The 20,272-nt window shown below is 34.8% G+C and overlaps 1 protein-coding gene across 6 annotated transcripts; it reads right to left on the minus strand.

Moving 5' to 3' along the window:
- Positions 1–2,127: 2,127 nt before the first annotated feature.
- LOC132742322 (proton-coupled folate transporter-like) lies at positions 2,128–19,669 on the minus strand. 6 transcript variants are annotated; one of them, XM_060730687.1, is made up of 4 exons: positions 19,623–19,669; positions 15,165–15,249; positions 8,689–8,774; positions 2,128–3,700 (listed from the first exon to the last, which is right to left on the minus strand). In XM_060730687.1, the coding sequence occupies exon 4, from the start codon at positions 3,533–3,535 to the stop codon at positions 2,213–2,215; it is 1,323 nt and encodes a 440-aa protein (XP_060586670.1). In that variant the 5' UTR covers positions 3,536–3,700; positions 8,689–8,774; positions 15,165–15,249; positions 19,623–19,669; the 3' UTR covers positions 2,128–2,212. The 6 variants fall into 6 exon arrangements, with proteins under 6 accessions (XP_060586670.1, XP_060586668.1, XP_060586671.1 ...); XM_060730685.1 differs by having other exon boundaries at positions 15,103–15,249; XM_060730688.1 differs by lacking the exon at positions 19,623–19,669 and adding an exon at positions 15,780–15,877.
- Between the last annotated feature and the right edge of the window lie 603 nt (positions 19,670–20,272).

The raw sequence follows: 20,272 nt of genomic DNA on the forward strand, positions 1-20,272 counted from the left end.
AATTTTGGGGAAAAATACCTTGTTTATCACAGGGTAAGGCATGACATCAAACCTTTTTATTGGAATGGAGGCCCGAAGGGGCCTATCACATTACTGTAATAAAAATTTTTTGTCAAAAATAAATGCCCTTTAGTATTTAAAAACATAATTTTGGTTTAACATCTTCTAAATATTTTAAAAAAAATATTTTGTAAAACTGGATGCCCCCTTAAACCAATTATCTTTTAAGTTTTTATGACTTCTGACCCCCGATCAAACAAAAAAGGTTTCAGTATACTGGTCATGACCTTTAACCTTTGCCCCCTTTACCCAAAAATCAATAGGGGTATCTGCTTCACACCAAAATCATAAAATTTGAATTCCAGCCTAAGCGTTTTAGTTAATTACGGAAACCCTTTTTAAAATACAAGGTCATTTACCTTTACCTTTGACCCCCTTACCCCAAAAAACAAAAATCATCTGTGGGCATACCCAACACCTACAGTTTTAAATTCCTACCCAAAGGGCTTAAAATTTTTGATTGGGAAACATTTTCCCCCAAGGTCAATGTGACCTTGCCCCTTTGCCCCAAAACCCCAATTCAATAGGGGGCATTATTCATGACCAATAATCATCCCAAATTTAAGTTCCCCAGGGCCCAAGGATTTTTTTTATTGATCGGAAAAAGTTTTCCCCAAAATCAATGTGACCTTCCTTTACCCTTCCCAAAACAAAGGGGATCTACTTCATCAATCACCATATAATTTAAAATCCTAGGCCAAGGGTTCTTCTTTTACGGAAAAGTTTTTTTCTACAGTCAATGTACCTAAATTTGACCCCCTTAACCCCAAAACAATAGGGGTATCTGCTGTTTAGACCAATCACATACCAATTTGAATTCCCTTTGATAAGGGGTTTTTTATTATTGATCGGAAACCGTTTTTTCTCAAAGTCAATTACCTTGACCTTTTACCCCCAACCCCAAAAACAATAGGGGGCATTGTGGGCATGACCAATCACCATACCATTTAATTCCTAGGCCTAAGGGTTTTTTGATTTTATCGGGAAACGTTTTTTTACAATCCCAATTTACCTTACCTTTACCCCTTAACCCAAAAAACAATAGGGTTAATCTGTTCATTTTCCAAAAAAACCAACCCAAATTTTAAGTCCCGGCCCAAGGGTTTTTTTTTTTATTGATCAAAAACCCCTTTTTCCAAAAGGGCAATGTTACCCTTTACTTTGACCCCCTTCCCCAAAAACAAAAGGGGTCTCTACTGTCTGACCAATCACCTACAATTTTGGAAATTCCTAGGCCCTTAAAGTCTTTTTGTTATTAGGAAACCCTTTTGTTACAAAGGTCAATTTTACCTTACCCTTGACCCCTTTTACCAAAAAACAATAGGGGTCATCTACTGATCATGACCAATCACCATACCAAGTTTGAAGTTCCTAAGCCTTAAAGTTCTTTAGTTATTGATCGGAAACCGTTTTGCTTACAAGGTGTCAATGTGACCTTGACCTTTGACCCCTTGACCCCAAAATCAATAGGGATCATCTACTGATCATGACCAATCACCATATCAAGTTTGAAGTTCCTAGGCCTTAAGGTTCTTTAGTTATTGATCGGAAACCGTTTTTGCTTACAAGGTCAATGTGACCTTGACCTTTGACCCCTTGACCCCAAAATCAATAGGGGTCATCTACTGGTCATGACCAATCACCATACCAAGTTTGAAGTTCCTAGGCCTAAGGGTTCTTTAGTTATCACTCGGAAACCATTTGGTCTACGGACCGACGGACCGACGGACCTACAAGTGCAAAGCAATATACCCCCTTTTCTTCGAAATGGGGGCATAATTATACTAAAAACCTTCACTATAATTGTACAGTTTTATGTAGATATAATAGAAATATATGTATAACATATTTTGATGGGTATTTATTGATATGTTTAAAAACGATAAATGTCATCCATTATATTCAATAAAGCTATCAATCTTATCAAAACAGCTTCCTACAAGACTGACAATATACAGCAACTATTCAAAATCAATCAAAATCAATTAAATTCCAATTAAAATATGCCTGCATTTGAATAACTTTTGTTTAATGTAAGACAAGACATATAAAATATTTTGCAACATACTTGATGCTTTGCTAGTTTAGCGCGGAGGAAGGTAGTCTAGTACTGGTGTAACTCTCCAGGAATGATGGTTAGGAAACTACCCGCCTATATGACTAAAATACTGTTGGGAAATGGCGTAAAATGAAACAAACAAACAGCAACATATTTACCGCTATATAAGGCAAAATCAGTCTTGGCCAATCCCTCCACCACGTAGCCAGCCGCAGTTAGAATCAAACTATAGAAGGCAATGGTATCATCTGCCACACAACGTTTAAATATATAAGTACTTCCGATACCAAATAATGACGCCACAATCATCTTGATGGCCCCGAACCAGCCTATTTTTGTTGGCGACCAACAGAATGGTCGACCTAACTGATACAGTACTTCTATAGACATCCTACTCATTGCTGGTATACCCATGAAGAAGAATGAAAGCATTAATAAAACATATTTTACACGCTTAATTTTCGTTCCATCACAAAAATAGAATCTAAAAGATTCCGCCAAACTTTTCCAGACAGTCGGTCTAACTTGTCGCTCTGTTCGATCGCGTTGCATAGTTTCTGGAACCAGAAATAGAAGTATCAAAATCCCTACTGCAGATATGATAGAATTTACCATCGACGGATAAAAGAAGCCAAACTGATCTATCAAATGTCCGGATACTATAGATGAGGCCGTAAATGAAAGTCCGATCACAAGTTCTACTACGACTATTGCTATGGTTCGTTGCTTTCCGGTACATGTAATATCAGACACATATGAAAACAGTATCGCAAAGAGACTAGTATAAGACCCAGCCAGTCCATCGATAAAATTGCCAATTAACGCATAGACTAGACTTAATTTGAAGTATACAACAAATGTGAAAATAGTTAAACGTATTGTCATCGAAGCCAAGCATAGGAACATGGCAAATTTCCGTCCAAGCACATCAGAAAAAGATGCCCAGATCAAATTTGCTAACATTGCCGGTATTAGCACCGATATGTTGAAATAAATAATCCATTTGGCCGTTTCCTGTTGAATGTGGTCAAACTTCTTGTATGCCTCATCAGACTTGTTCACATTAGAGCACCCATCGGAAACTGTCTGTTCCTGAGATTGAAAAACATAATTACGTTGGGAAAAAATAACATGTGGAACATGTGGTGAAATTTTGTGTGGAAAATCCTGCACATCACTATTCTCCATCACCTTTTGAATGTACTGAGGGAAAATATACAAGTAAATGCATCCAGCAATAAAATAACAGGCACACATAGGAACAATCATTAAATGTTTCAAAGTGAATCCCGATGTCTGATTAACTTCTCCTTGGCAATGTTCTGTCCCAGTTACAGTTCCTGAACCAGTCTCTTCTACAAGAAGAGGTGTATTCTCACTGCTGCCATGGATACAGTTATCACCCTGCCCCTCCATGTTGATTCCCGTTTTCTCTGGTAAGGTATACAGATTACACTTTAATGATATGGCATTCTGATTGTAGGTGTCTCTACATTACAAATATTGCACTTCATTTTGGAGTATTATATAATGTGATACAATGTCTTTGATCATACTGGAGAAATCCTTTTCCCCATTTACCTGAAAATAAAAAAAAAATATCATATCACAATTTTAAAATTAAGATAAAAAGAATGTTCTGAAAGGAATTTAACTTAAATATTTATTCAATGAAAAAGCTGTTTCGTAAAAAAACCTCCAGAACCTGTTTATGAATGCTGGGTTTAAGGTCGAACCAACACAATATAGGTCACATGGCAACTTTCCAGCTTTACAAGCAGAGGAAGACATCAGGTGCCCTTCCGTGTATTATTTCAGGCATAAACAGCAACCTGTGTAGAACCACTGAGGTTCTGTAAGCCACTTGGATAGCTTCCTCACATGAAAGTTTCCAAAGTCCCTGTCAGAATTTGAACCAACATCAGTGATGGGTGAGTGGTTTAAAGTCAATGACCTAAACCACTCAACCACGGACGCCCAACAAATGAATGCTGGTTATTACAATGTATTAACATTAATTACCGTATATGTGTCCTGAGAAACCTAGCAATAGCTTACTTTTATTACTTATTTTCTGAAATGGACTTGCCTAGCTTCTGTTTTTGGAACTGTCCATTATCATATTTGGGGATGTCAAGACGAAAATTTACAGTAAGTAAGCCAACAGTATAACTAGGTTCAGGCTGATGTACAGGCTGGCCTGGTTCTGATTATTAGTACCAAAGGGATAAATTTTCAGTCGTTAAAACTGATGATGGAATAACCACAGACACTTGGGGTGTGGAACTTTAAGGTTGACCAATTCACTTTAAAGTAGACCAATCCACTTAAAGGTAGACCATCCACTTTAAGGTAGACCAATCCACTTTAAGATAGACCAATCCACTGTAAGGTAGACCATCCACTTTAAGGTAGACCAATCCACTTTAAGGTACACCATCAACTTAAAGGTAGACCAGTCCACTTTAAGGTAGACCAATCCACTTTAAGGTAGACCAATCCACTTTAAGGTAGACCAATCCACTTTAAGGTAGATCAAATCCACTTTAAGGTAGACTAATCCACTTTAAGGTAGACTAATCAACTTTAAGGTAGACCAATCCACTTTAAGGTAGACCAATCCACTCTAAGGTAGACCAAACTACTTTAAGGTAGACCAATCCACTCTAAGGTAGACCAATCCACTTTAAGGTACACCATCAACTTAAAGGTAGACCAGTCCACTTTAAGGTAGACCAATCCACTTTAAGGTAGATCAATCCACTCTAAGGTAGACCAATCCACTTTAAGGTAGACCAGTCCACTTTAAGGTAGACCAATCCACTTTAAGGTAGACCAATCCACTTTAAGGTACACCATCAACTTAAAGGTAGACCATCCACTTTAAGGTAGACCAATCCACTTTAAGGTACACCATCAACTTAAAGGTAGACCAGTCCACTTTAAGGTAGACCACTCTACTTTAAGGTAGACCAATCTACTTTAAGGTAGACCATCCACTTTAAGGTAGACCAATCCACTTTAAAGTAGACCAATCCACTTTAAGATAGACCTTAAGGTAGACCATCCACTTTAAGATAGACAAATCCACTTTAAGGTAGACCAATCCACTTTAAGATAGACCAATCCACTTTAAGGTAGACCAATCCACTTTAAGGTAGATCAATCCACTTTGTTTGTTTGTTTCATTTTATGCCTTTTCCAACAGTATTTCAGTCAAATAGGCGGGTAGTTTCCTAACCATCGTTCCTGGAGAGTTACACCAGTACTAGACTACCTTCCTCCGCGCTAAACTACCAAAGCATCTCCCAGGGATTGAACCCACGCCAGTGAGGTGACTGGATAAGAAGTCATCGACTCTAACCCCTCGACCACGGAGGCGGTCTACCAATCCACTTTGAGGTAGACAAATCCACTCTAAGGTAGACCAATCCACTTTGAGGTAGACCAATCCACTTTAAGGTAGACTATCCACTTTAAAGCAGCACGCCTCCAGATTCCTGCTAATGTTCATGACAATTTTGAAAATGTATTCAAAAGTAAAATATTGTTAAGCTAACAGAGAAAATAATATGCACATTTCAAACAGCACTTACAACCAATGTAAATTACAAAAAAAAGGTTAAAACATGCAAAATTAACCCTTACTGCATTAGTAACGCAGTAGAAATATGGTGAAAATAACTGAAAAATTGGCCATCAATCGCAAATAACATGGAAAGTATAACTTTTATCTTTACTTTTTTTACTTTTTTCACTAAACCTCAATACATTTTTCTCAAGTTTTATTTTCTTGAAATATTTTGGCTCATCTGGAGGCATGCAGCTTTAAGGTAGACCAATCCACTTTGAGGTAGACCAATCCACTTAAAGGTAGACCAATTTACTTTAAGGTAGACCTATCCACTGTAAGGAAACCATCCATTTTAAAGTAGACCATCCACTTTAAGGTAGACCAATCCACTGTAAGGTAGACCAGTCCACTTTAAGGTAGACCAATCCACTTTAAGGTAGATCAATCCACTTTAAGGTAGACTAATCCACTTTAAGGTAGACTAATCCACTTTAAGGTAGACCTATCCACTTTAAGGTAGACCAATCCACTCTAAGGTAGACCAAACTACTTTAAGGTAGACCATCCACTTTAAGGTAGACCAATCCACTTTAAGGTAGATTAATCCACTTTTAGGTAGACCAATCCACACTAAGGTAGACCATCCACTCTAAGGTAGACCAATCCACTTTAAGGTAGACCAATTCACTTTAAGGTAGACCAATCCACTTTAAGGTAGACAAATCCACTTTTGAGGTAAACCAATCCACTTTAAGGTAGACATCCACTTTAAGGTAAACCAATCCACTTTAAGGTAAACCAATCCACTTTAAGGTAGATCAATCCACTTTAAAGTAGACCAATCCAATTTAAGGTAGACCAATCCACTCTAAGGTAGACCAATCCACTTTAAGGTAGACCATCCACTTTAAGGTAGATCAATCCACTCTAAGGTAGACCAATCCACTCTAAGGTAGACCAATCCACTTTAAGGTAGACCAATCCACTTTAAGGTAGACCAGTCCACTTTAAGGTAGACCAGTCCACTTTAAGGTAGATCAATCCACTTTAAGAAAGACCAATCCACTTAAAGGTAGATCAATCCACTTTAAAGTAGACCAATCCACTCTAAGGTAGACCAATCCACTCTAAAGTAGGCCAATCCACTTTAAGGTAGACCAATCCACTTTAAGGTAGATCAATACCACTCTAAGGTAGACCAATCCACTCTAAGGTAGACCAATCCACTCTAAGGTAGACCAATCCACTCTAAGGTAGACCAATCCACTATAAGATAGACCAATCCACTTTAAGGTAGACCATACACTCTAAGGTAGACCAATCCACTTTAAGGTAGACCATTCCACTTTAAGGTAGACCAATCCACTTTAAGGTAGATCAATCCACTTAAGGTAGACCAATCCACCTCTAAGGTAGACCAATCCACTTTAAGGAAGACCAATCCACTTAAAGGTAGACTAATCCACTTAAAGGTAGACCAATCCACTTTAAGGTAGACCAATCCACTTTAAGGTTGACCAATCCACTTTAAGGTAGACCAATCCACTTTAACATAGACCAAAACACCTTAACGTAGACCAATCCACTTTTAGGTAGACCAATCCACACTAAGGTAGACCATCCACTCTAAGGTAGACCAATCCACTTTAAGGTAGACCAATTCACTTTAAGGTAGACCAATCCACTTTAAGGTAGACAAATCCACTTTGAGGTAAACCAATCCACTTTAAGGTAGACCATCCACTTTAAGGTAAACCAATCCACTTTAAGGTAAACCAATCCACTTTAAGGTAGATCAATCCACTTTAAAGTAGACCAATCCAATTTAAGGTAGACCAATCCACTCTAAGGTAGACCAATCCACTTTAAGGTAGACCATCCACTTTAAGGTAGATCAATCCACTCTAAGGTAGACCAATCCACTCTAAGGTAGACCAATCCACTTTAAGGTAGACCAATCCACTTTAAGGTAGACCAATCCACTTTAAGGTAGACCAGTCCACTTTAAGGTAGACCAGTCCACTTTAAGGTAGATCAATCCACTTTAAGAAAGACCAATCCACTTAAAGGTAGATCAATCCACTTTAAAGTAGACCAATCCACTCTAAAGTAGACCAATCCACTCTAAAGTAGGTCAATCCACTTTAAGGTAGACCAATCCACTTTAAGGTAGATCAATCCACTCTAAGGTAGACCAATCCACTCTAAGGTAGACCAATCCACTCTAAGGTAGACCAATCCACTATAAGATAGACCAATCCACTTTAAGGTAGACCATACACTCTAAGGTAGACCAATCCACTTTAAGGTAGACCATTCCACTTTAAGGTAGACCAATCCACTTTAAGGTAGATCAATCCACTTTAAGGTAGACCAATCCACTCTAAGGTAGACCAATCCACTTTAAGGAAGACCAATCCACTTAAAGGTAGACTAATCCACTTAAAGGTAGACCAATCCACTTTAAGGTAGACCAATCCACTTTAAGGTTGACCAATCCACTTTAAGGTAGACCAATCCACTTTAACATAGACCAAAACACCTTAACGTAGACCAATCCACTCTAAGGTAGACCAATCCACTTTAAGGTAGACCAATCCACTTTAAGGTAGACCATCCACTCTAAGGTAGACCATCCACTTTAAGGTAGACCAATCCACTTTAAGGTAGACCAATCAACTTTAAGGTAGACCAATCCACTTTAAGGTAGACCAATCCACTTTAAGGTAGACCAATCCACTTTAAGGTAGACCATTCACTCTAAGGTAGACAAATCCACTTTAAGGTAGACAAATCCACTCTAAGGTAGACCATCCACTCTAAGGTAGACCATCCACTTTAAGGTAGACAAATCCACTTTAAGGTAGACCATCCTCTCTACGGTAGACCATCCATTTTAAGGTAGACCAATCAACTTTAAAGTAGATCAATCCACTTTAAGGTAGACCAGTCCACTTTAAGGTAGACCAATCCATTTGAAATCATTAAATCTCACCAGCACTTTGAAAGAAATGATTTCTACCCACTGGACCACAATAAACTGGATCATCAATTATCCTCTTCTATTTGTTCATTCTGACCCTGTGGAAAAAATAAAAATACAACATAATGAATGGTAAGAACTTCTATAACAATTACATAAAAATCTATAGATAGTTCATCAAAAACCAGTGATAATTGTATGAACTAGACAAATTTCCACACTAAGGACATAGATGTTTCCACATTCCACTATGTTGTCACCAAAAATTATGTTGAACGGCTGATGCATTTGAATAAGCATAGCCACTATGTTTCTGGTTTTACATGTAACAAAAGCAAAAACTTTTGCTACACAAGAATAAAAAAAAAAATTCTTGCATTATCAAGGGCCATAACTCCAAAAGAGGGCTATAACTCTGACTATCTCCAATAGATATTCAACAAAATCCAAGGTTTATAACTGTACACATTTGTAAGGAGTATTATGCAGCGTTTTTTTTCTCTACTTTGGGAATGGTGCCGGTACCAGACTGATTTGGAAAAAATGCGTTATTTTTAATTAAATTGGGATTTTTTTCATGCATTTTTTCAGCTACAATTAAGATTAGTCATCATGAATAAAAACAGCTTACAGCTTCCACTGTCCAGGTAGAACTATTGAGTGGTGATTTGTATGAAAATATTGTATTTAAATGATTTCAGAGAAATCACTTGGCCTTGTGGCAATTTTGAACAGCAATTTTGGGAATTTAAACATTGGAAATTGGGAATTTTAATGTCTATTTTCTATTGGGAACAGTACCGTTTTAGGGTAGTAGTTATATAAGGAAAAAAAACACTATTATGTAACAATAAGAGGAGTCTTAACCAACAATTAGAATAATATAATGTTACTAAAGTGGATATACCATTACGATAAGCAATTAGTCTTGCCACAATACAAAACATCTTAATTAAAGAAAATAAAACACCATGTAATTTTTTCCCTACTTTCCTACAGTTTATTTAATGAATAGAAAAAATATCAAGTGTTTCCTGCTGCATTAAATAAGAATTTGTTTCCCTATATATTCATAAGTCTGATGCTTCACAGTTGTTATTTATGATAGTTGTTGTTTATTTTTTTGTTGAGTTTTATGTAAGGCTGTAACAGTTTACCGGTATACCAATATATTGCAATATGAAAAAATAAATTTCGTACCATGAAACGATTTTAGGAAAACCGGTATTTTATAAAAATTATAATTTTCAATTAATTGCCTTCTAATTTCGTACAAATTTAGCATACAATCTTTAATTGGCGAATTTAATTGGCGCCAACTTATGATAAAAATATCCGACAACTGGTACACTTAAAGGTCGATAAGCTGGCCACGTATTTTACATAAGCGACCCAGATGTGAAAGGTCATGCGCGACTAGTTTTGTTTATCAACACTTTACTTTCTATTTAGTCCTTACATTTTTATTAAAATAGAGAAAATAAGAATCTCATAAGAAAGCCCAAAATTGAAAATGTTGCAGAGCCTGTTCATGGACGGTACTGTCAAGTGCAAGCTACCATCCACGCCCCTAGCACCGGCATAAGCAGAATTCAACATTTAACATGAACTGGTACAATTTTGAATTTTGAAACATCCGAAGATTAAGTTTCTACTAAGAATATTTACATATCATAATAATAATATATAATGTTACCCCATCTTTACATCAAAACATATACACGACAATACATATTGTCATATATTGCAATACGCTTTGCCAAAATGGCAATATATTGCAATACAGTTTTTACCGTATTGTTACACCCCTAAGTTTTATGTCAAACCAACACTTTATAAAGAGATAATATGACCATTATCCCGCTTTACTGTTAGAAGAAGACCTCAGGTGCCTGACTTTGTGCATTATTTCAGGCACAAGCAGGCACCCCGAGTAGAACCACTGACATTTCGTAAGCTAGCTGGATAGTTTCCTCACATAAAAGATTCCAAAGTCCCTGGCAGGATTCAAACCTACAGGACCTGCTCACATTTTGCTTAACATCCTATCTATGCCTTAAAAATATCAATTTGGTACTCTAGATCATACAAATTGTTTTTTTAATTGTTGTTTTTCTTAATTATTGTTTGATGCTTTATTGTAATAAACATTTATACACCCTCCACTCTGACATCGATCAATTATCAAATACATGTAAATCAATTTACAGTAAGGAATTTCTAATTATTTAAATATATCCTTTGTACCTACCTTCTTTTTTAGATTTGTGTAAACTATTTTATCAAAACAATACCCCACTTTTCACAGTGTTTATTCTAGGATTCGAAAAACAGGGGGGGATTTTTATCGAAAAGTGAGACTTTATTACTTTTGTTGAGGTTTTTCCTTCTTTCTCTTTGTAAAATTTTCCCCCTTCCTCTGAAAAAATAGGGGGGAATAATTCTCAAAAATATAGGTGAATCCCCCCATCCCTCCTAGAATAGACACTGTTTTCATCAGTTCAGATTTTCCTAAAACTGAACTAATATTGACAATTTATGACAGATCTTACACACCAGTATGAAAGACAATATGGATGAAAATCTAATCCAATTTAATAAATACATACATGAGTACATCCATTTTCATTAACATTTGCCACTAACCAGATTTATTTTTATCTTTTGTTTAACATTTGTATCTGCTTTTTAGTTACATACCGTACCTCATGAATACTTCATTAATGCAAATGTTTTCACCATTATGTACATGTTCATGTATATAAACAAATAAGTCAAATTTTAGAACAATATTTAGGTCATCAGGTTCAACATTCAGTAAAATATAGGACACTTAATGCAAAGTTTTAAAAATAAATTTGACAGATGGACAATACTGGCATTTAAGTAGTGAGATTATCTTATGTGCTGTTATATTTTTAAACAGATGTGTTGTGTTATATTATGCAATGCTATGCTATCATTGTTATGCCTATGTTATTCATATGCCACACTATTTTTGTTATGCCACACTATTTTTTATGCTATGTTTATGCTATGCTAAGTCAAGTTATGCTTATGCCACACTTTTTATATGCCCCCGCCATGTAATGGCCGGGGCATATAGTGTTACCCTGTTCCGTCATTCCATCCTTCCGTCATTCTGTCATTCCTTCCTTCCGTCATCATCAGTTTCCGTTCATTATTTCAAGAACGGTTGCACACATTCAACTCAAATTTGGCATATGGATATGTCATGGGAAAATACAGATCAAGTTCGAATTTGGTCATGGTTCAATGATTTTTGGCAGAGTTATGCCTCTTTTACTTTGAAAATAATATGAAATTTTCAGTTTCCGTTCATTATCTCCCCAACGGTACAACAGATTCAACTCAAACTTGACATATGGATATGTCATGAGAAAATACAGGTCAAGTTCCAATTTGGTCATGGTTCAATGATTTTTGGCAGAGTTATGCCCCTTTTACTTTGAAAACAATATGAAATTTTCAGTTTCCGTTCATTATCTCCCCAACAGTACAACACTTTCAACTCAAAACTTGCCATATGGATACGTTAAAGGAATGCGCAGGTCAAGTTCAAATTTGGTCATGGTTCAATAATTTTTGGCATGGCAGAGTTATGCCCCTTTCACTTTGAAACAAATATGAAATTTTCAGTTTGCGTTCATTATCTCCCCAACGGTACAACAAATTCAACTCAAAATTGACATATGGATATGTTTTTGGAATACCCAGGCATAGTTAGAATTTGGTCATGGTTCAATGAATTTTTGGCAAAGTAATGCCCCTTTCACTTTGAAAATAATATGAAATTTATAGTTTCTGTTCATTATCTACCCAACAGTGTTACATATTCAACTCAAATTTGACATATGGATATGTCAAAGGAATGGGCAGGTCAAGTTGGAATTTGGTCATGGTTTGATGATTTTTTAGCAGAGTTATGTTCCTTTCACTTTGAAAATAATATAGATACATCTAAGGAATAAGCAGTTTAAGTTTGAATTTGGTCGTGGTTCAATGATTTTGGACAAACTTATCTTTCCTGAATGTTGGAAAAATTTTGAACTTTCAGTTTCAGCACTCATACTTTTGTGGAAATGTATGTAGCCATTATTTTGGCTACAAATATGCAATATGCTATTTTTGTGTCCCCTCTACGGAGTAGTGGCGACATATAGGGATCACTTCTCCGTCGTCTGTCTGTCTGTCCGTCTGTCTGTCCATCCGTCCGTCACAAAACTTGTCCGGACTACTCCTCATAAACTACTGGTGCAATTTCATCCAAACTTTACAGGAATGATCAGTACCAAGTCTAGTTGTGCATATTGTCAGCATTTTCCGGTTCAATGATTTTTGTCAGAGTTATGGCCCTTTAATAATTTTTCATTTAAAAGTTTGTCCGGACTACTTCTCTTATACCACTAATGCAATTTCAATGAAACTTTACAGGATTGATCTGTAGCTCAAGCCCTTGCGCATATTGCAAGGGTTTTCCGGTTGAATGATTTTTGGCCGAGTTATGGCCCTTTGATAAAAAGGTGTTTTTTTCTGTGTGTTGCCAGATACACAAAAGCTTGTCCGGACTACTCCTCATAAACTACTGGTGCAATTTCATCCAAACTTTACAGGAATGATCAGTACCAAGTATAGTTGTGCATATTGTCAGCATTTTTCGGTTCAATGATTTTTGTCAGAGTTATGGCCCTTAAATAATTTTTATTTTTAAAGTTTGTCCGGACTACTTCTCTTATCCCACTAATGCAATTTCAATGAAACTTAAAAGGATTGATCTGTAGCTCAAGTCCTTGCGCATATTGCACGGGTTTTCCGGTTGAATGATTTTTGGCTGAGTTATGGCCCTTTGATATAAAGGTGTTTTTTTTCTGTGTGTTGCCAGATACGCAAAAGCTTGTCCGGACTACTCCTCATAAACTACTGGTGCAATTTTATCCAAACTTTACAGGAATGATCAGTACCAAGTCTAGTTGTCCGTCTGTCTGTCTGTCACAAAATTTGTCCCAACATGAAATTGGCCATCATGAGGCGACACATGTGATTACTGATCGCTCTTGTTAAAAGGTTAAGACTGAATAATTTCAGTGCCTTGAACATTGTATGAAAATGGTTTGTGTTAACATTGAACAGTTTTAAGGGCTTTGAACTTAAAATGAAAAAAATAATTTGTGAAAACAAATCTGGAACTAAATATTATAACATCTGAAATTTTGGCTGCATGCAGGGGCATCTGTGGCATGATGACACATTTCTAGTTTTGGTTATGTTATGATATGTTATTTAGGTTTACCATCAAACCACGATCTTTAAGTATTTACATTAACTTAAGTTCTTAAGACTGCCAATTTAGAATTGTTAGTTTCTGAATAACACTTCAAATCTACTTATGTTCTAAGAGATGTAAGCCTCTGTGCCAGTGTGTGTATGTTTTTTAATGTTAATTAGGAAAAGGACTTGACCGAAATATAGAGCATCATAACATATCAAAAGGAGACCATGATTCGTTGCCCTAAGCATTTTACAGTGCTTGTTTAGAGACACTATGTTTTCTATTGATACAAGCATTCTATGTTGATGAAATTTAGCAGTTACAATCAATTTACTGTGTTGTTTGAAATATTCAACTGCTTTCTTTATTAACAAACAATTGTTTATACTTTGTGACAGTCACATACACAGTTACAGTGTTGACTATTGGATAGGGACGATTTTAGGCCATCCAGCAATATAAGGACCAAGTTCATATTAACTTAAAAACCCACTATCCTTTCTTTCCAATTTATGATAGAATCATTTTCTTATAGCTTAAATTAAATTTTGAAACATCAAAAATTTAACCCTTGAGTACAAGCATAATTAACCATTACCACAATGAGACCAGAAGAGATATTAGCCATGACACTATTATATATATGAGAAAGACGAGACTGCAAAGATACTTCCATGCAAGCAGTCTGACCGGGTTCTATTATAACTATTAATAGCTCAAATTATTGTATTTTCTATTTATAGCTCATTTTTTTGTATTTTGATATAGAATCTGACAGGTTCACTTACCCCACCCTCTTCTTATTTGATGTAAAATAACAAGTCTTTTTCTTCAGATAATGTAAACATATTCTTTTTTTTGTTGTTGTATAAAACTGATACAAAAAAAAAAACTTCAATTGTCAATACGGTATTTTTCTAACAAGATCGTAAACTTTTGTAATTGTTGGTATTTATGACCAGAATATAATACAGTTTATTAATATAAAGTTTTCAATGCCTTTTGAAAAAGTGTTAATTATACATCTACACATGTAATACCTTAAAATTAGAATGAACTGTTCCAAATGCAAAGCAGGGCAAATTCATTATACAAATTGCAGGATCATGGTTAGTTTATGGTAAATGACCACTTACATGTACAAGTTTCAGCCTGCCTTTCACTACATTTTAATGTAACAATCCATTCCAGTCATTACCTTGTGAACCAGTCACATCCAGTCACAATTAGTCAACACCATGTGAACCAGTCACGTGTGTTTGTTATTCAGGATAACTTCCTGTCTGAATGAAATAAACATAATTATACATGCACATGTAATTAACAATTACAAAACTTCAAATGTACGTGACACAATGCTACTTCAAATAAAACATAAGAGTTAACACAATGTCACTTAGGCTTCATTTTTTTTAGGAAATGTATAATTAATTATTATCATTATATACCAACAATACATAATTTCATATAAAATAAACCTTATACTCTCCAATTTTATTACATGTATTATTATTAGAAATACCTCCCCCCGATTTATGGTCAATTATTAAATTTCAAAACCATTCTCTAGCCTTTAAACAAATGTATGTATGTAACACTCAAGTCTTTTATACAGATTGACAAATATTTCAAAAGTATATCATTTAGGATCACAATGTTGTGTATGTTTTTTAAAAGGATTTTATCCATTCTTTAATTTCAGACAGTCCTCACCTTATTATATTCATTAATTCACTGTATAACCATTAATCCAAATATTTTTCTCTTTTAAAGATGCATGCCTCCAGATCAAACATCAGAAAATTGTACTTACATTTTAAGAAAAGTAAAAAGTTTAAGATAATAGTAATAATTAATAATTTCCATGTTGTGTGCAATTAATGACTAATTGTGCAGTATTATCACCATATTTCTACCGCATGACTAACACAGTCACAAGTAAAGGCTACTTTTTTCACACTTTGACCCTTTTTGGTAATTTAAAGTGGTTGTAAGTGCTGTTTGCATTGTGTAAATAAAATATTTTCTTTGCTGACTTCACAATATTTTAGAATTTGAATACATTTTGAATGTTCATAAAAATTAGCATGGAAGGTGTACTCCTGCTTTACATATAAATTCTTCTTTTTTTTCGTGTTCCAATATGACATATAACATCTTTAATGTTATTTGTATGACAATATTTAACTTATTATTAACTTATACAATATTTTATTTTTCTGCTGAGGCTATAAAAAAATTACAGCTACACGCCAAAATATTTCAATAAAATCAATTATTAGCAAAATGTACTAATTAACACTTTAAGAAAGGTAAAAAAATTCAAGATCCAAGTTTAATTTTACATGTTATATGTGGTTTAAAACTGATTTTGCAGTATTTTATCACCATATTTCACTGCCTAACTACATGTAACTCAGTTAGGGCTGTCTTTACATACGTTGACCACTTTTAAATTTTGGTATTTTCTTGGATTGTAGGTGCCGATTGCAATATGTTAATAACTTTATTTGTTCATCTCACAATATTTTACAAAATTTTCATGAAAATTAACATGAATCTGGAGGCGTGCTGCTTAAAAATTTTCTGTAATTGATATCAAAATCATTCATATTCATAATGAATTGTTCTGGATGTCCATTACACAAATTTCGCAGGTTTCACTTAATTATATGTTTGTTAACTTTAAAACATGAGTTTTATAACCCTTTAAAAATGGTCTAAGAGCATTTTAGATGGTTTACACATAAAGAAAGTAGAGTTGTATGTGAAATTGTTTATCATAAAAGTAGCAAATTGTGAACAAACTAGTATTTTGACTTCCTGTAACAAGACACCAAAAATAAAAAGCTTTTATTTAGAAATAAAAATAATTGCATCTTTTGGGCATAATGGGCCTTTTACATTGCTGAGTTTGTGCCAGGAAGACTTATAAGGGGAATGGAAGAACAATGCATGATTTGCCGTTCTAACCAATACTTATACATTGATTGATAAACAGTGATACCCTATTATAAGTATAGGCTATTACCTGTTTGTCATAGCGGGAAGTTTGAAAAGATCATTGCTATGACATAAGTATAAAACAGTGTGTCCATACCATGTGACTTTGATGTCATTTTCTGCATGTGGCTTAATAATAAATAAACTGCTTAATTCAAATCTTTAAAATTCAACTAATTTCTTCATTTCTTTCTTAAATTTTACCAAATGATGAATAAGGGAAAAGTTGTATGTCATCAGGGCACTGGGCATGGTAATGATTATTTTGATAGATGGACAGTTTAGGTCCAAAAACAGATAAAAACTATTATAGATCTACCACTAATGTTTGTATCATTGTAAGGAAAAAAAAAACAATAGCAGAAAATTTAGTACTTCCATTTTCGGACAAAAAGAATTGCGAAAAGGGGATACCAATATGCAAATTAAAACAAGGTTAAACCAATGTGTGTTATTCTAGTAATATTTCAATACAGTTCTGATCCAAAACTTTTATGCCACAAAAGATGAACAAGAAATTGTTTAAAGTGGCAAATACAAAGTTTACTACTTGTCTTGGCAAAAGTGTCAATAGATATATGGATAACAGGTACCCAGGTATCGGTCTTTTATAGAAACGATATCGACAGCTTAACATGATCACAGATTTACAAGGTCCTTCCATTCATCTTATATGTCTTCACATTGTTACGAACTTGCTCTGCTTATATAGGATTAGGAATACACGGATAAACAATTTCCGAACAAGCAGACAGGCTATTATTATCAGTTTACGAGTACAGATAAACCGGTTTCGTATCTCACTGAAATCGTATGTATCTGTATCATATGGTAGGTTTAATAGTAAAATACTTTGGTGTCAAAAGATGTGTTGAAGTATATACTCTGACGGAGCTAAGATCCAAAGCTTTCCATTGGTGTAATAAATTTTAAAATGGGATATTAAATCACAACAAACTAGCAGTTTAAAAACGGCTGAATTGTATTGATATGTGTATAGGGACTGTTCAGCTGTTTAACTCAAACAGTTTAAATTTAGCAGTCTTTAGAAATGCTTTCAGATGGTTTGGTCAAGGTTTGGTCAATCATTAATGATATTTCATGAAACCTATATAGGGTATATCTACAGAGCCCTTAAAGTGACATTTTCTACACTTATTTACCGGAACTTAATTTGTTTTTACCAAATAATAATTCGTAAATACGAAATACTTCTAGGAAATATTAATTCGTTTTACAAAATAATAATTTGTAATTACAAAATTTATTAATTCATTTTTACGAAATATTAATTCATAAAAACGAAATGTTATTTCGTAATTACGAAATAATAATTTGTAAATACGAATTAAATTTTTTTTCTAGGGTTTCAAAGAGTTTTGGTAATATATTTATAATGAAGGCCTTCAAACTAAGTTCCTGACTAAATATAATTAAGACATGTAAATGCAATATAAATATTGATCTTTTTTCTCCCCAAGTTTTATAACTTAACACTATTGTATTTAAATCAAAATAAGGCTGTCAATAACGCTGCCCCGGCAGCCGTGATACTACACGCGCTAGGAATATTTTGTTAAAATGGGGGTCCTGTGCTTCAAATCAGAACATGACATTTTTATGTTTTGTTATACAGATATTATCTAATTATTGAGTTTTGAAATAAAATATAATGTTTTTTTTTATGATCGCACCGTGCCCATACATAAATTGACTAAGGAAATATACTTTTTTAAATTAATAAGATTAATGAAAATCTGGAGACCACCTTTTCAGCTTTCTATATATGATAAAAGAAAGTAATAATAAACAGTGATAAATACATTTTATAGCATGTTTCTTTTCATATATCTATGTTTTACATACAGTTTAGCTAGCCTATTGAATTCCGCGTGAACGGTTTGAACCATTTTACAGACTTTTATCTTACTGTCAAACCATCGGAAAAAGACAGGGCCCATCCAAAATTATCTCGGTGTCTCTTTGACAAGTGTAATTAGATCTAGCTCATTAGTTGGACTACTGCCGGGAGTACTGGTCGGGGACTGTCAACCGGAAACTTTTTAAACATTTTTCTATACAGATTTCATAATTTCAAACCTAGAAACCTGAAAATTTAACACAGAACAGCTAGGTTCTCCTCCTAACTAACAAACTAGTTTGTTTATTTCTGATTATATTGACACTTTTATCTGAGGCCTGTCGTCGAGGGTATCAAAATTACATAAATTGTCCACACTACAGTACCATGTGTCCGGACAGATATGTACATGACGTGATTTAATTCAGATAAAAGCTTGGTCCATGTTTATTTTTTTATTTTAAACATTATAAACAATACATCAGCAGCAAATGCTGAAGTTTTGGATATTCTTTTGTTTACTCTGCAAATGATTATAGGTACTCACCTGAATTACAATCAATGTGTTGCCAAGAATTACATCCATCACCAGAAACTGCTAAATCATCATCTAACACAAATTCAGAGCAAGAAGCACAAAGATACACTGACCAGGGTTTTGAGGGTGAAACGTCCAGGGATGACATCCAGGAGGTGTAAAGTCCAAACACCAGGCATAGGTACATGAGTATATGAGGTCAAGTATTGCACTCTTGATGCCCCAATTTTCAGCTATACTGTATGTTTACTTACCTCAGGCATGCCATTTTCCCACGACGATATGCTGCGGAAGCGTAAACACTGGTAAACTGTACTGTAAACAAACTTCGACGGGTAGAGTTATTGTTTACAATTTAATCGCAACTTTTCGGTCATTTTCGTCAAACTTCTACTCGGCCCTTTCCGTCAGTCTTCGGATAAGGATTGTGGACACCGGTCTCTCAAAATATCGCCACACAATGGATTGTGGATAATAGCCGAGGAAGTTTCGAATGACGGAAAGGGCAGAAAAGTTTGCGATTGAAGATTCGCGTCTTCTTGGTCTTTTCCGTTGAACTCCGGATTGACCCGTTTAAATTATCACCCATTTAACAGATATACATTTTGAAAATGATTTTTCAGTCTCGAAATCCACTCTGTGAAAGCAGAAATTGAGCATAACCCTGTACATAGTTTTCTTCCATAAGGGAAACAAGAAAAAAATCACATGAGAATACTTAAGGCGGGTGGGCAAGTCTGCTTCTAGGAACTTAAATCAGCGATCACTTAAAATAAGCCACTGACTGCATGCATTGTCATGGATTTAACAAAGGCCGCCAAGGCCGGTGGCATGCAGGTAGACCTACATGTACGTTTTTGACAGCACATTGTTCTTATACAATCTGCAAGTATATCTAAACTGT

Source organism: Ruditapes philippinarum, unplaced genomic scaffold (assembly GCF_026571515.1).
Source record: "Ruditapes philippinarum isolate M1 unplaced genomic scaffold, ASM2657151v2 ctg14623_1_1_1_1, whole genome shotgun sequence".
NCBI classification, from domain to species: domain Eukaryota; kingdom Metazoa; phylum Mollusca; class Bivalvia; order Venerida; family Veneridae; genus Ruditapes; species Ruditapes philippinarum.